Below are 15,552 nucleotides of genomic sequence, written 5' to 3'. Positions count from 1 at the left end.
GCATTGTGTATCAGACATTGCCACCTTGTGGAATAAAGGTGAATTGCACTTATTCCGTCATCTAAGATTCAATTATTGTTGTGCAGAAAAAATATACTCATACACACCTCGGGTCGTTAGCGACCCTATACAATTTTTTACAAAAAATGAATACAAAAATAGGCATTCTTTTATAATTTTATGATTTTTTTCTTGCTATATTCTTCATAATGAATTGATTGAGGAATACCAAGAAGGTTGATGTCTCACTTTAAAAAATGAATGAGGAGGAGGGTAGTGAATGACGTCCCGGGTCACTAAAGACCCGAGGTATGCATTTAAGGGTTAATCTGTCCTGAAGCTACACAACATCAACAAAACTAAGAGTACACCCAAACACAATGAGCTTGTTGAAGATTTAATTTAAAAGCCAGTGGTGTTAATAAGAAGTTGGTCATCCATTTGCTCCTATAACTGCAACATTCTCCTGGGACAGATTTTCACTAGAAGTTGGAGCGGCAGCTGGGATTTGATCCCATCGCATTGAGGTCAGGCACTGACGTCGGGAACCCAGTTTTTTGTTTTATGGTATATGGGCATGTTCTTTTGGCCAACTATTGTACATGTAAGTCATTCAAACATAACATGTAGTAAAAATTACAGAGCGGAACAAAAGAACATAATTTGTACATGGCTCTAAGAAACGAAGAAAAGACCACATGAGGAATGTCATGGAAGTATGTAATTGATTTTTTTTAAATTATGTGCATGTAAATTATTCATGATTGGATTTAATGAATCCAATACTCTAGGTACAATTTTTAATTGCAAAATCAGGTTGTATAATGAAAAAATGTCGCCGTTCATGCAGCTACAGTCACAGAAGCCTTCAGGCCTTCTTTCTGCGTTCTCGCCACACATCTGCTGGGTAGCTACTGTGTGCATAGGCTGGTGAGAGACTGAAGCACTGTTGATCAGCCTGTGTCAGAGAGAAAGAGAGCAGTATATGCTTGGCTTTGGTCACAGAAGCATAGAGAATAGAGCCTACAAAGAAATGCAGTGACACTGACCTCATACTCACATAGTCAGCTCTATTTAAAGCACTAGGAATCTTTCTGCTGTCTATTTTTACCCTCCTGTCTTGGGCATATTTCTGATGGGGGACGGGGGGAGGAGACTGAAGTCACTGCCGTTTGTGACAATTCTATCACTTTGGAGAAGGCATGCTTTGCTTTTATTAGACGTGTCAATCACGGTCCAAATATGCAGCGCAGTTTTGATGCAAGTAGCTCTGTGTGATGTTTAATGGTATTATTAGAAACTAAGAAAGACGGAAGCATTATGTTCCACTTTTATCATCTGCAGATCTTCACAGGAGATGCTGGGACACGTCAGAACCCCTGGGGGCTTCATACATTCATCATTAATGTATTTCATTGTGAATTTTCCCTATAGGCATTAGAATCAAGATCATTCTGGCCTTTTCTCTCCACAGCTATCTTAGTTCTGCATATTTGATGACTATGCATACTTATACAATGAAACCAAAAATTATTCAGACACTAGATATCATGTTTTATTTATTTTTACTAGTGGGTGCAGGACACTGTAGTTCATTTATGTAAGTGAGGATAGCAAAATAAAATAAACCGTGACATATTATACCCAAAAATTCTTCATACAGTGAACTACCAGTAAAATTGATAAAAATTTGGGACCAGAAATTATTCAGACACTTTGAGCTGACCATGTTTTGCTTAAGCGTTATCTGAAATAAGTGTTTCTGACACAGTTTAACTGTGAGATCTTCTCATATTGTATTACCATTTTTAAAACTTTATTAATGAATGAAATGTTCAAGGTGTCTGAATAAATGTAGTTGGCAAAAAAAAAAAAAAAAAAAAAAAAAAAAAACTAATTTAATCTAATGTACATTTTAATACTGATGATATAAATTTAATTAATTCTTTTATAAAGTTGTGTTGAATCTACCCCATAATTTTTGGCCTGATTCTCTGTATCATTTTGTCACAATACAAAAACTGATCTATTCACTTCATTTAATCCTGTCAGTTTTACACTAATGCTCTTATAAACTTTTCATTACAAGAATACTTCTGAAAATGACAGTGGTAATACTATAAAAATATTAATGAATTTAATATAGAGTTATCATATATAATCTGTTGAGATTATGTTTATTATATTACTTTCTGGTTACCAAAGTTAATCCATATTTTCAAAATAGATTGTAGTATGATTGAAAAAGAATTATTTCTATTTGAACATATGGCTGAATGTTTTGCATATGCTTAGAGGGATTTCTGTACGTAAGCCTATTTGTCTTCTAATAATCATCTTTTAGTACACTTCTCACTCTTGATGGTGGCTTATGTGCTTATCTTGCACTTTATGATGGGCAACAGCGACATCTAGTGATGTACTTCTAAATTCCAGCTGAGGTGGAGCTCAATCCTCATAAACTGCACACCGATAAAATTTAACTCGAGGCAGTAGCTAAAATTATATGGTTTCTAAATTTTAGTGTGCATCAAACAATAAATGTGTAGACAAATAAGAAATAGCTGACTCAAAGAACCACAAATGTTTTAGTTAGTTCTCTTCCCGATGTCCTTATAAACAGCTCAACCTCCAGCATTCTCTTCCCTTGACTCACCTTTACACCGGTGCCATTTCAGAGACGCCAGAGGGGTGCGGGGACTTTCCTGGGAAAGCACAGGTTCCGTCTGTCCTGTTTATAATGCTATAATAACAGTAAGTCAGGGTTATAAAGATTGAAACGGAAGTAGAAAGTGGGGTGTGCTGCTGTAAATCCAAGGAGCATGTATGCTTATGGTTTGAGTATTAAAGGAATATTCCGAATTTTGTACAAGTTAAGATCAAAAATCAGCATTGGCGGCATAATGTTGAGGCCTACCACAAAAATAATGTCGTCCCTTTTTCAAGGTTACGGTGAGACATTTACAATAGAAGTAAATGAAGCCAGATATATAGGCTATATATAAATGTAGAAATTGTTAGTAAGCGATTTTATTAGATTTAAACTATTTTTTGTTTTGCATAGTAGCTATACATATATTAACATTAACCAATTGGCCCATTCACTTCCACTGTAAGTGCTCACTGTAATCTGTACTTGTTTTTTTTCTTAAAGGACAACAAAACTAAATGATTTTTTGGGGGTAATTAACATTACTGGCAACATATCCTGATGATTAAAGGGTTATTTCGAACCCAAAAATGAAAATAATGTCATTTATTACTCACCCTCATGCCGTTCCACACCCCTAAGACCTTCGTTCATCTTCTGAACACAAATTAAGATATTTTAGTTGAAATCCGATGGCTCAGAGAGGCCTGCATAGCCAGCAATGATATTTCCTCTCTCAAGATCCATAAAGGAACTAAAAACATATTTAAATCGGTTCATGTGAGTACAGTGGTTCATTTTTAATATTATAAAGTGACGAGAATATTTTTGGAGCGCCACAAAAAACAAAATAACTACTTATATAGTGATGCCCGATTTCAAAACGCTGCTTAATGAAGCTTCGGGGCGTTATGAATTTTTTGTTTCGAATCATGATTCAGATCGCGTGTCAAACCGCCAAACTGCTGAAATCACGTGACTTTGAATCATAACGCTCCGATGCTTCATGAAGCAGTGTTTTGAAATCAGCCATCACTAAAGTCGTTATTTCGTTTTATTGGCGCTCCAAAAATATTCTCGTCGCTTTATAATATTAATATTGAACCACTGTACTCACATGAACTGATTTAAATATATTTTAGTACATTAATGGATGTTGAGAGAGGAAATGTCATTGCTGGCTATGGAGGCCTCACTGAGCCATCGGATTTCAACAAAAATATCCTAATTTGCGTTCTGAAGATTAATGAATGTCTTACGGGTGTGGAACTACATGAGGGTGAGTAATAAATGACGTTATTTTCATTTTTGGGTGAACTTGAACCGGAATACTCCTTGTAGAAGGAAAAAACTCCTTGAAGTCAAATCACACAGTAGACTTATTCAAAAGAAGGCTAAGAGAACAAGATCTTTTTCAACAAGTTTATTAGCAGTGACAAAGATTCTTGAGACAAAATGTAACCCCCTCTTCATGACCACTAGGAAATTCAGAGAGGGCAACATAAAAATGACATATTAATTCAAACTTTTAACAGTCAAAACATGGCACAACTGAAGATTGTTGGGGGTAATGGGGGTGTGGGGACGGGGGCAAAAGAAAAGCAAGAGTTTTTCATGTTCTGATGTGATTCCGTTTAATATATCGCTTAACACAGGCACCCTGAACTTGAAAAGTTCGCAATATTAACTTTGCATATAATTGAGCGCATGAATGTAGACAATTACACATGCTTGCACACGAACACACATATGCATCCACACGCATGAGTTGAGTTGTCAGGACAAGACAAGAATCATTCATACATCACGAAAACACATGAAATTTGAATATGCCAACAAAGACGCATTTTCTTGGTACAGATTTCGCAATCAAACGCACCACTTAAGGATCACTGTACCTCTTTCCCATCCATACGTACTCTCATTGCTTAAAACACTAAGGGGAGCTATTTAAGATTTATGTAAATAATTTATATTGCAATTATATCATTTGTGGGGTAGTAAGTGCTTATTTAAATTGAGGAAATTAAGCTAATGTGCAACCCCCCAAAATATAATCTTCGTTCTGTTTGCATTCTGTGCATAGAACCTCTATATGTGCATTTGACCCCTGGATTTGAGTTTTTAAAACAAAGGCCAGGTTCAGTTCATTTTGCTGACAGCATTTACAAAGATGTAACTGAGTTAAGGGAACAGTTCAACCAAAAATGAGAATCATGCCATTATTTACTACCCTCAGGGTGTTCCAAACCCATTTAAACTGTTTTTGTCTGTACAATGAAAGTCAATGGGGTCCAAAACAGCACATGGCCCCATTGACTTCCACTCTTTCAGGTTTGGAACAACATAAGGTTGAGTAAATGATGACAGAATCTTCATTTTTATGCGAACAATCCCTTTAATGGGAAAACAGGGATATCGGGACAATACATGTTCACAGAGGTATTTCATAATTAACTTAATGTAATAACAGATGGTTATAAATTATGCTTACATCAGTAACTCCTTAAGCAAATCCCTTGGATATATATATATAAAAAAAAGGAAGAAAAAGAAAAATGCTCTATGTGAGCTGTTTAAAGACAAAATTTAGATAACTACAATAAAACTCAAGTGAAGCAATGAAGAGATGTGCATCTAAAAAGCCAAAAAACAAGCTAATTATCAATCGCAGGATTTCTCTACATTGCACAAAGCTTTTAAGTGGAATCCAAACGGAATTAGAGAAGATGAAGCAGAATTTAACAACCTTACATCTGTTTCGAGTTTTTTCCTCCCAGTATCTTTTGAACTAAGACACCGAACAGGACAGAAACGGATTAAGAACTATTGCAAAACATCCCACGTTTCGTGAAGAAGACTGACCACATTGGAAACCCTTACATGCTGCATTTAAAACCTGAAAACTCTTGCAAAGGAAAGACATATAGATACGTAGTGTGGTTAACTTCTTCCATGTGTACTTAAATCTTTTCACCTGGCAGTGTTTCATGGTCATGTACAGAAAACATGGATGCCAAATGATACCTGTAAAGACGCAAGCATTGGCTTTCAGTCAAATTAAACTCCTCAAAAAGTTACAATTAAAAAAAAAACAAAAAAAAACAAAACAAAAAAAAACAGCTGGTACAAACATGGGACGTTCTTTTCATTTTTGGCAATAACACTGTTGGTGCATTTTTTTTGTTTGTTTTTATTTTGTTAGATAGAAGAACACTGCCCTAATTCTACCTGAGTGTCTTTTTATTTTCTTATCCTTTTTCACTTTTTTTTTTTAATTTTTAAATTTTTTTATTTTTTGTTTCGTATACATTTCTTTTGAGATTGTGGACCGACAGTCCTTAGGTAGAGGTTAAAGTTAGTAGCCTATGATTAATTACTAGAATTCAAATATGTACTGATATGTCAATGTTTAAGGAAATACAATTCAAGAACATAATACATAAAGTGCTACTGATTCTTATGTATAAATCAATTAATCTGTGAAATGATAAAGCAGAGGATAGACTTTAAGTTTAGAATGCATTTTCTGACATTAGAAAGAGAAACATTTACACAACAGCAGAATTCCTGTCAACAGCGGTTCTATTGATGAGGCTCATATGTGCATTAGCAAACTTAACCAATAAGCATGGAAAATCAGGAACAAATTAAAACAACAGAAATAAAAAGAATTGATTGTGGTGCTCGATAAAAAAAAAAGCTAGGGGCTTCTAGTCTCTCAAGCAAAAATAAAAAGTCCATATCGTTTGCCAGCGACTGCTCTCTATTTCCAAGAGCAGCTCTAAAGAACTAAACCAAAACTAAAATATCCGTAATGTACCTTATTAGCATTAAAGCTAAAGCAACTGTGTGGTGTGGCACATCTTATCAATTAGTTGTGGGTTCTAACTGCTACTTAAAAAATTAAAAACATAAAACACTCAAGAGAAAAGAGTATAGCGTGATCTCTGTCCTCTGTTTACACACTCTCACACAATGAGCAAGAGACTCGAACGGCTGTCAGGTGACAGAAGCGTGAAGAGACGACAATAAGACTATTAAACGATAGCACTTTGAACTCTTCCAAAAGAGGACGCACAGAGCAGCATACTGCACATGCACACTATAGGGCGTACGGTTTCCCAAACTGAGTGTACCTCATAACCTGCCCTTGGAGTTTTTAAGTATTTCAAAGAAAAGGAAAAGAAGAAAGGAAAAAACAAACAAACAAACAAAAGAAATGGAGACGCGTCACTAACAGGACTGACCCAATCATGTCCAGAAATTAAATTAAGACAATTATTTAATCCCAAAGGCTTGAACTAACTGCCCCCCACACATATATGGAGCTCGATTCCCCTGAATCTCAAAAAAAAAAGGAAAAGAAAAGAAAAAAAAAGCCATGTAGTTCCTCTGGCCACAGTATGTTAATTCACTGGAGAGCGACACTCTTCGGTTTTGTGCCCAAATAAATTCAATGTGACCACTTTAAGTCTACATGATTATTTGAATTCAAGAGGGGACACATGGTGACATGCTTTTCTCCAGGATGCTCTCTTTAGGTCCACGAGTACTTAAATGAGAAGCTTCCGCCCAACCAAATGTCATGACGGGGTTATCGTGAGTGTTCATTTCAATTGTCTTCAGCAACATATCCGCTAGACCGCATTAGAGTTGAGTTCCACAGCTCCCGTTCTTCCATTCTAATATTCTAAAACCAGCTAACCCGTTTTCTCAAGCGCAATCTGTTCCTCTGTGCTCAGCCTTGACTGTTAACGGGTAACAAGGTCCTTTCTGAACCATCTTGAGATTGGATTAGTTCTGATTCGGGATGTTCAGAGGCAGCAGCCATGTTCCTCAAGCACATCTTTTTGCAGCAGTGTTCATCTGAGATATAGTGTCCAGACACAGCCTCACTGAGCAGGTCCGTCCCATGACTCACTGTAGAGGACTACTCGATTTGGATCTACGGGAAAGCGAGAAAGGTGAGAGTTTGGAACTCTAAAAACCACAAGCAAAACGATATGGGGAGGTTGTCAGCAGATTGAGCATTGGGTTGCAATATCTAAATGCTGAATCATTTAAGGGTTTAATCGCATGCTGAGTTGTCTATAAACGTGTCAACAAACGAAAGGTAAATGAAAGCTTACCTTGTTTTTGCAAATTCAAAATATATTCCATTTCTGCAAAGAGAAAGATAAAAGTTAAGTGTAAAAATAGATCATTTTTATTTGACTTGAAAGAAATCAAGGACTGAGCTGTTTCAACTTACACTAACAGGAAAGCTTCAAAATACTGCTATTTTGTTGCTTTATATAACCACACAGAAATAATATTTATATATATATATATATATATATATATATATATATATATATATATATATATATATATATATATATATATATATATATATATATATATATAATGTTTTCAGTCCCATGGTATAATTTTGTGTGCAAGAGTAACATTCTAATTTGAGAAGGTTAACTAACATACTCTTAAGACCTAGCCTAAACCAATTTATCTGCAGGACACTAACTGACACGAAGCCCACTTTAAATATTTAATCAGTTTTCTTTTTCTTTTTTTTTTTTTTTAAGTTTGGTCAACCATAATTGCACCAATCAAAGGGTCTCTAAAGGCATGTACCTCAAAATAAACTTGCTGAATGTACTGTTGGATAATTACGCAACTTTCTTTTCCATTTTAAAGGGTTAGTTCACCCAAAAATGAAAATTCTGTCATTCATTACTCACCATCATGTCGTTCTACACCTGTAAGACCTTCGTTCATCTTCGGAACATAAATTAAGATGTTTTTGATGAAATCCGATGGCTCAGTGAGGCCTCGATTGCCAGCAATGTCACTGAACCTCAATATCCAGAAAGGGACTAAAGATATATTTAAAACAGTTCATGTGAGTTCAGTGGTATCTTAATATTGTAAAGCAACGAGAATACTTTTTGTGCACCAAAAAACAAAACAAAATAATGACTTTTCAACAATATCTAGTGATGGCCGATTTCAAAACACTGCGTCAGAGCTTTACGAATCTTTTGTTTTGAATTAGTGGTTCGGATCACGTAAACGAAGCCTCGTTTACTGAAATCATGTGACTTAGGTGCTCCGAACCACTGATTCGAAACAAAAGATTTGTAAAGCTTCGAAGCAGTGTTTTAAAATTGCCCATCACTAGATATTGTTGAAAAATCATTATTTTGTTTTTTGGCGAACAAAAAAATATTCTTATTGCTTTATAATATTAAGGTAGAACCACTGTAGTCACATGAACTGTTTTGAATATGTTTTTGGTACCTTTATGGATCTTGAGAGGTGACAGTTACAATGCTGGCAACGGAGGCCTCACTGAGCCATCAGATTTCATCAAAAATATCTTAATTTGTGTTCCAAAGATAAAATAAAGGTCTTATAGGTGTAGAACGACACGAGGGTGAGTAATTAATAACAGAATTTTCATTTTTGGGTTAACTAACCCTTTAAAGTTGCAATGAAACATCAAAGTTAAACAAACAAACAACAAAAATAGTAGGATGGGATCCATCGATCTGTTATTGGTTGAATTTTGAGTGGTGGGAGGTGGATCTGAACGCAAGCTTGCAGTCGATTATAAGAAAGGTTTAAGCAGATCAAATGACTGGAGAAGCCCGACAAACAACACCAGAGAGAAGTTTGTCGCTTCACTGGAAGATTGAGTTACGACATTTTGATTAAAAATCATGGGATCAAATTTAAAAAAAGAAAACTATTCTTCTCAATAAGATCTATGACATGAATTTACAAAATGGATAGCATGAAATGAAAATTCATCCTGACTTTACCAATCAGACAACCAAAAACAGATGAAAATACAATTGTGACAATGACATTTTAGTCTAATGATCAGAAATAAAAATTTAAAATCTGTTCTACATATTGGTTATCAGACATTGAATAAAATTATTATTATATTGTTCCATCTCTAGTGTATATTCATAATCAGAGATGGGCGAGTAATTACTTGCCATTAACTACATATTCAACAGTGTAATTAGATTACTGTACTAATTACTAAAAAGTATTGCATTACTTATTACTTTCTAAATCCTATACTACCCTCGGCCAGTTGAACAATACAACGATAGAGATGAAACTGCTCTTTTAATTCTTTCAAATAAATAATATAAAATTGCATACATTTTTCTTGAACTGACCCAAGTATTTAAAGGGAGAAGGTTACACATTACATTTTAATGTAAAATCCACTATTGTTTCATATAGAATTTTTCTATAGTCTATACAGTATTTAATGCAATTATAATCAGAAAAAATAATTTAATTACAGAAAAATTAAGAATAATCTCACATTACTTTATCAAGAGAAAAGGTAATTAAAGATAAAAAAAAATAGTGATTTACCTTTAGTGTGATAAATTACAGCAGCTTTTAGATCAAATGATCCCCAACTAGACCTCCTGTCAAAGCCCTTAGTATGGCCCTGGTCCTTGGCCAAAGCCACCTTGGGTGCAGCTGGGGAGGTGGGAGGCAGCTCAGCACACATGTCCTTAGAGGAAGAACAAAACACTATTGCACCATGAACCCCAGTCTCATCTCTCTGGGCATCCAAGCTAAAGACAGGGGTCTCGAGTACAACCCCACTTGCTGCCGTGGCACCGCCGCTCACACCTCGAGCGTTAGTCCGTTTATCCGGCTCGTGAGCCTTGGGAAAGGGTGGTTGATCCGGTCTCTGAGAGGTACTGGAGGTCTGAGTGGCCACTGTAGCAGGACAGCCTCCCTGAAAGCTCACCTCTACTGGCAAGTCCTTTCCGTTTGAGCAGCACGCCACGCCCTCTGGTCCGGCGCTAGGCTCGTTGATAAAGGACAAGCCCCACTGATTCTGAAAAATGTCCCCCAGAGACTTCTGATTTGTCGCAGCAGCAGGGGGATCGGCTTGGCGGCCGCTAGGGAGTGAGAGTTGCATATTGGAGGGGGTGATGGGGTAAACGAACAGGCTGGGCTTCCTAGGCTCAGCCACAGAGGTGGTGGAACTTCCGATGGCCGTAGTGCCGCTACCAGGGGGAGATGCTACATTCTCAGCGGCAACAGCTGGGGTCGCCAGCAGAGGACCGGAGCTGAAATGGGGGCCGGGCAAGGGACAACCATTCCCTTCCCCTAGCAGGGGACCGTTGGTAAAGCTAGCCGAGGTGATGGTTTTCACCGCAGACATAGGGACCTGTGGTGGTCTCCCAGGCACCGGGGGAGCAGGAGTGAGAGCCTCTCCGCCAGCTTGGGCAGTCTTATTGAGGTTCTCCTTCACTTTGCTTGCATAACTGATCTTAGGCACAATCTTAGCGCTACTATTGTCCACAGGAAAGACAGGCGGAGGCTTGAACAAGGTCCATGAGTCCTCTTTGGTGGAGGTAGCCACCTTAACCTTGCTGGAGCGATCCTCAAACCGTTTGCCAGCCGCTTTGCTGTCCAAGTTCTTGCGCTGAAGTTCAGCCACCGGCAGAGGAGGTGGGGTGGCGGAGGCAGGTGGATCCTTGGCTTTTGAACCGGCTCTACCACTCTCTACCTGAGAGCCAGAGGCCGACTCCGGTGCCAAAGGTCCGTGGTCTTGTTTGCCGCCCTGCTGCATGGCTTTTCCCTGGGCAGAAGCAGTCACATTGTCCCCGGCTTTGCCATTCCTCTGGGCCCGGCGCTTCTTGGGAGTAGTGTATCCACTCTCGGAGCCACTGCCGTCATTGTCAGCTCCGGGTTTGCTAGGGTAACCGTTTGTAAGTGGTACAGAGGTGAGCGACACCACACCGTTCAGAGAAGCCAAAGCCTCTTTTTTGCCCTCAAGTGTGTTCAACTCTGAGGACTTGTCATTTTTGAAGTCCATTCTGTTTCTGCTAGTGTTTCTACTTTTTCTGTCCCCAGTTGAGTCAGCGGTGAAGGCCCGTCGAGTGGGCTTCTGTTTCAAGTTGATGTCTAGCAGGTGTCTGTCGCCATTGCCGTTTGCAGGGTGAAGGGAGCTGTCTGGGTTAAAGGAAGTGGGAGTCACCTCTCCCTCCTTCAGAGTTCCATTTATTTTGCCATTTTCTGCACAGAGAAGAAACAAAAAGCATTAAATAAGTGGAATGGAAACCGCAAATCTGCATCAATTGATCTACAGAACCAACAATTTTTTGGCAAATATCCATATCAGATCTCAAGTTCCAGTAAGAGAACAGGTCAAGTCTAATCAATGTTTGCACAAGATCAAGGAATATTTAGACTAGGTACGTTCAGTGGAACCAAGCCAGGGTCAGGCAGATGACAAGCTCACTCCTGGAACTCACACTGAACAACCATGCAGGTTATTCAGTTTACTTCCAATTAAAGTCAGTTTAAAATGACTCAAGTGCTGGAATATCTGTTATTTGATAGCCTTATATTCCACATCTGAACAGAGCTAGTTTATAAAATTAAACTGTTGCCAATAAAATGAATACAGAGATCAGTGGTTTTCAAACTGGGTCTGCAGAAAATTAACATTTTCCAAAACACACACACACACACACACTTGAATATGTGGTTTACAGGGACTGTCCATAGGCATAATGGTTTTTATACTATACAAACTGTATATTCTATCCCCTACTACACTAACCCTACCCATCACAGAAAACTTTTTTGTTTTATTATAAAAAAAAAAGACAAAACAGTTAAGTTTGTTTAAGTCGTTTGGTGTACGAGGACGCAAGAAGTGTGCTCATAAACCATGTTTACGTTGTAATAACCATGTCAAACACATTTGTGTCCTGATAAACCATTTATACAACACACACCATTTGGGGTTGATAATAGGCTATTTTAATGTTTTCAAGTCTCTTTCACCAAGGCTGCATTCCTTTGATCACAAATACAGCAAAGTAATTGTGAAACATTACAATAAATTTAAAATAACCGTTTTATAAGATGTAATTTATTCCTGTGATGGTAAAGCTGGATTTTCAGTATCATTACTCCAGTCTTCAGTGTCACATGATTGTTCAGAAATCATTCTAATATGATGATTTGGTGCTCAAGAAACATTTCTTAATTTTGAAAACAGTTGTGCTGCTAAACATTTAAGTTCAAAAGAGCAATATTTTATTTGAAATATCTTTTGAATTTCTAAGCACTATATAAATTCATTTACATACAGTAAATATAACATGAAAATGTACAGTATAAGTTATTCCACTGACTGCTTACTATTTTCAAATAGAATAAATAGGTCTGTATATAAGGGGGTCCTTTGCAACAGGATCATCATATATGTAGGTCCTTGGAATCAAAAAATAGATGTTCTTTATCAGGCCAGTGTATAACAAGGTCTGCTTGAGTTCATGATTTTTATGGAAACTATTTATGGCAGCTCAAGGAATGCCCTCACGGGAATTGAAGGCTGGCATCAGTAACAATACCATTCTGGCAAACTTGTATACAGATTAAAATTAATTCACACAAGAGAAAATCTGTCTTTGTACAGTACATGTAAACATTTGAGCCAACACGCCAGCAGGACAATGCAACGGTTTGAGCTCTAAAACGGGTCTGCACGACCTCTGTCCTTTGCGTCTGAAAATATGAGGCGTGAAGAGAGTAACCCATGCAAGTGTGCTTTCATCGGCCGGCTCAAGTCTAACATCGCCCTATTTTTAACCGGAGGTATGACGTGTCAAAATGGAGTACTCAGTCATATTTGGGTAGTTCCTCAGCATTGGTGGACATGTCTAAAAGTGCCGAAATTAACGAAAAACACTGAGCTGAATACACCTGAAATTCCTTTAACACATTTGATGCCTGACGTGAGCTCTCATTTGTGTGGTAAAGTCACATTAGTTGAGGTGGGATATTTAATCGCAACATGGCAGTCAGCAACGTTTAAACTCCATGATATAATTTGCAAATCGTTTAGTTATGTTTGTTTCAGAGACATATTTTACTCTGTTTAGATTTAAGTCTTGACTATCTGTGCGTATTCGGTCAACAAACCGGCCAAGTCATCAGCTAGCTTAGCATGCTAAGTGGGCAGCCTGAATGATTAGCCGCAGGTAGCTGTGATTGTTTATACATTATAACGATTATGTGAAGAGTGACAACTGCAACGATATATTTCAATAGGGGCTACAAAACATACTTTATGCATCAAATACAAACAGTTTTGGCTTTGTGCATTGGTGTACTCCTTATCCTTTTTACATGGCACAATAGCCACCAGAACCGTAACTAGTGGCTTGATATCAAAAGTTAACCCAGCTACGCCTGCAGTGCATTTGAACACACATGCTAAGAGTTATAGATCGAAATGTACACATTAAAGCTGTGTGCCACTTTTGGATTGAAATCGGACATGTGAGAGTTCTTTTAGAGTTGGCAGCCTTCGTCGCGAGGCGCCATGAGCTTCTTCAGACGTTGCACACACAGGACAAGTTAAACAGGGTCAGAAAATGCACTTTATTATAAAAACAACAGAAATGTAATTATTTTATCAACAGATTCTGTAAATATGCAAACCAACGCGTGCATTTTATAAAAGTTTACGTATGGGATTTGCCTCGGTTTACGCATTTAGAACGTTTGTATTCGAACAGTTATAGAATGTTCCGAGGCGTTCTATTCAGGCCACTTGGTGTCGAGTTCGAATCGGCGGAGAGCGCGAGCCCAGTCACTGCCTGCCAGGCCCACTCACATGACTGTCAAAGAGCAATAGGCCGCGCTTCGAGCTAAGCTGGCCAAACATACACCCCTCAGACACCATTAATACCGACTCTGACTACAAAAGCAAACGGAGCTGTCGGATTTGTATCACCAAAATATTCCGTTTTGTACGAGAAAATGGGCAGCGGTGAAGTTTGTGAGATTTGGCCGTCCATCATGGCGGACAGGAAATAACAGAACAAGCTTAAGCTAAGAGCAGGAACATTCCACAGGAGCCGGTTCATGTTGCTGTGGCAGCAACGGGGTACAGCTAACATGCTATTCTGGGTCTCTGATGGGCGCATCCCCCTTAAAACGGCCCAAACTGAGAGGTATGTTTGCGAATGAATTATAAGTCAGGGAAATGTGTAATGCGTGCGGAAAGACCGGTGCACAAGGTCAATGTCCCTTCACGCTAGCTAGCTTTGCGGCTAATCATGGGTATAACTATTTAAAACAGTACCGTCAGCAAAACATGCTCCGCGTTTGACTTTACTGAAGCTGAATTACTGTAAACAAACATACCACGACATGTATTTGAAGCTTGTCACAGGGAAAAACAATGAGCGTTTCTGGTTACCAACCTGTTTTCTTCGTCTGCGTTTTCTCGTTCTGGAACTGACTGTGGTTCTGATCATTGTTTACCGATATGTTCGATCGATCAGGCTCGTTCTCTGCTCCATGACTGATATATACTCCGATTGCCCCTTCGCAGGGACGTTCCTCCATTTAACGCTAGCGCAAGTGACAGAATGTGCTCAACCGGTGCTCGGTGGACGAGGGGAGTTGAGACATTTGCACTGCCCAATCACAGCCTGCGTTTGGGGGTGCCAGTGAGAGGCGGGCGGTGTTTCGTGCGTCGCGATCGCGATACAAGGCGTGGATGCTTCCCAGTCAAGGCCACAGGAAGCTGTCACGCAAACTCATGCAATCACACTAGTGCTGTGTCAGTCCTGTCTGTTGGATAGGGAGTTTGATACTCTGATGCAGGGATGGGCGGAGTGCCGCTGTCCTGCAGAGTTTAGCTCCAACCCTGATTTAACAAAAACAACAACACTCACCTGCATGTAGCCTTTGTAATCTTAAATACATTGATAAGCTTGTTCTGGTGTTTTTGATTAGGGTTGGAGCTAAACTCTGCAGGACAGCGGCACTCCAGGACCGACGTTGCCCATCCCTGCTTTAATGTCTGGAAAATCCTTGTTCACTGA

General features: G+C 38.6%; 1 protein-coding gene across 1 annotated transcript; it reads right to left on the bottom strand.

The window, feature by feature from the left end:
- Positions 1-4,064: 4,064 nt before the first annotated feature.
- Positions 4,065-15,216, bottom strand: nufip2 (nuclear FMR1 interacting protein 2). Its single transcript, XM_067365785.1, has 4 exons — positions 14,926-15,216; positions 10,052-11,716; positions 7,783-7,815; positions 4,065-7,598 (listed from the first exon to the last, which is right to left on the bottom strand). The coding sequence occupies exons 1-4, from the start codon at positions 15,068-15,070 to the stop codon at positions 7,546-7,548; spliced, it is 1,896 nt and encodes a 631-aa protein (XP_067221886.1). The 5' UTR covers positions 15,071-15,216; the 3' UTR covers positions 4,065-7,545.
- Positions 15,217-15,552: the final 336 nt, after the last annotated feature.

Source organism: Chanodichthys erythropterus, chromosome 17 (assembly GCF_024489055.1).
Source record: "Chanodichthys erythropterus isolate Z2021 chromosome 17, ASM2448905v1, whole genome shotgun sequence".
Classification (NCBI taxonomy): Eukaryota; Metazoa; Chordata; class Actinopteri; order Cypriniformes; family Xenocyprididae; genus Chanodichthys; species Chanodichthys erythropterus.
This window is presented reverse-complemented; position numbering and strand designations above follow the sequence as displayed.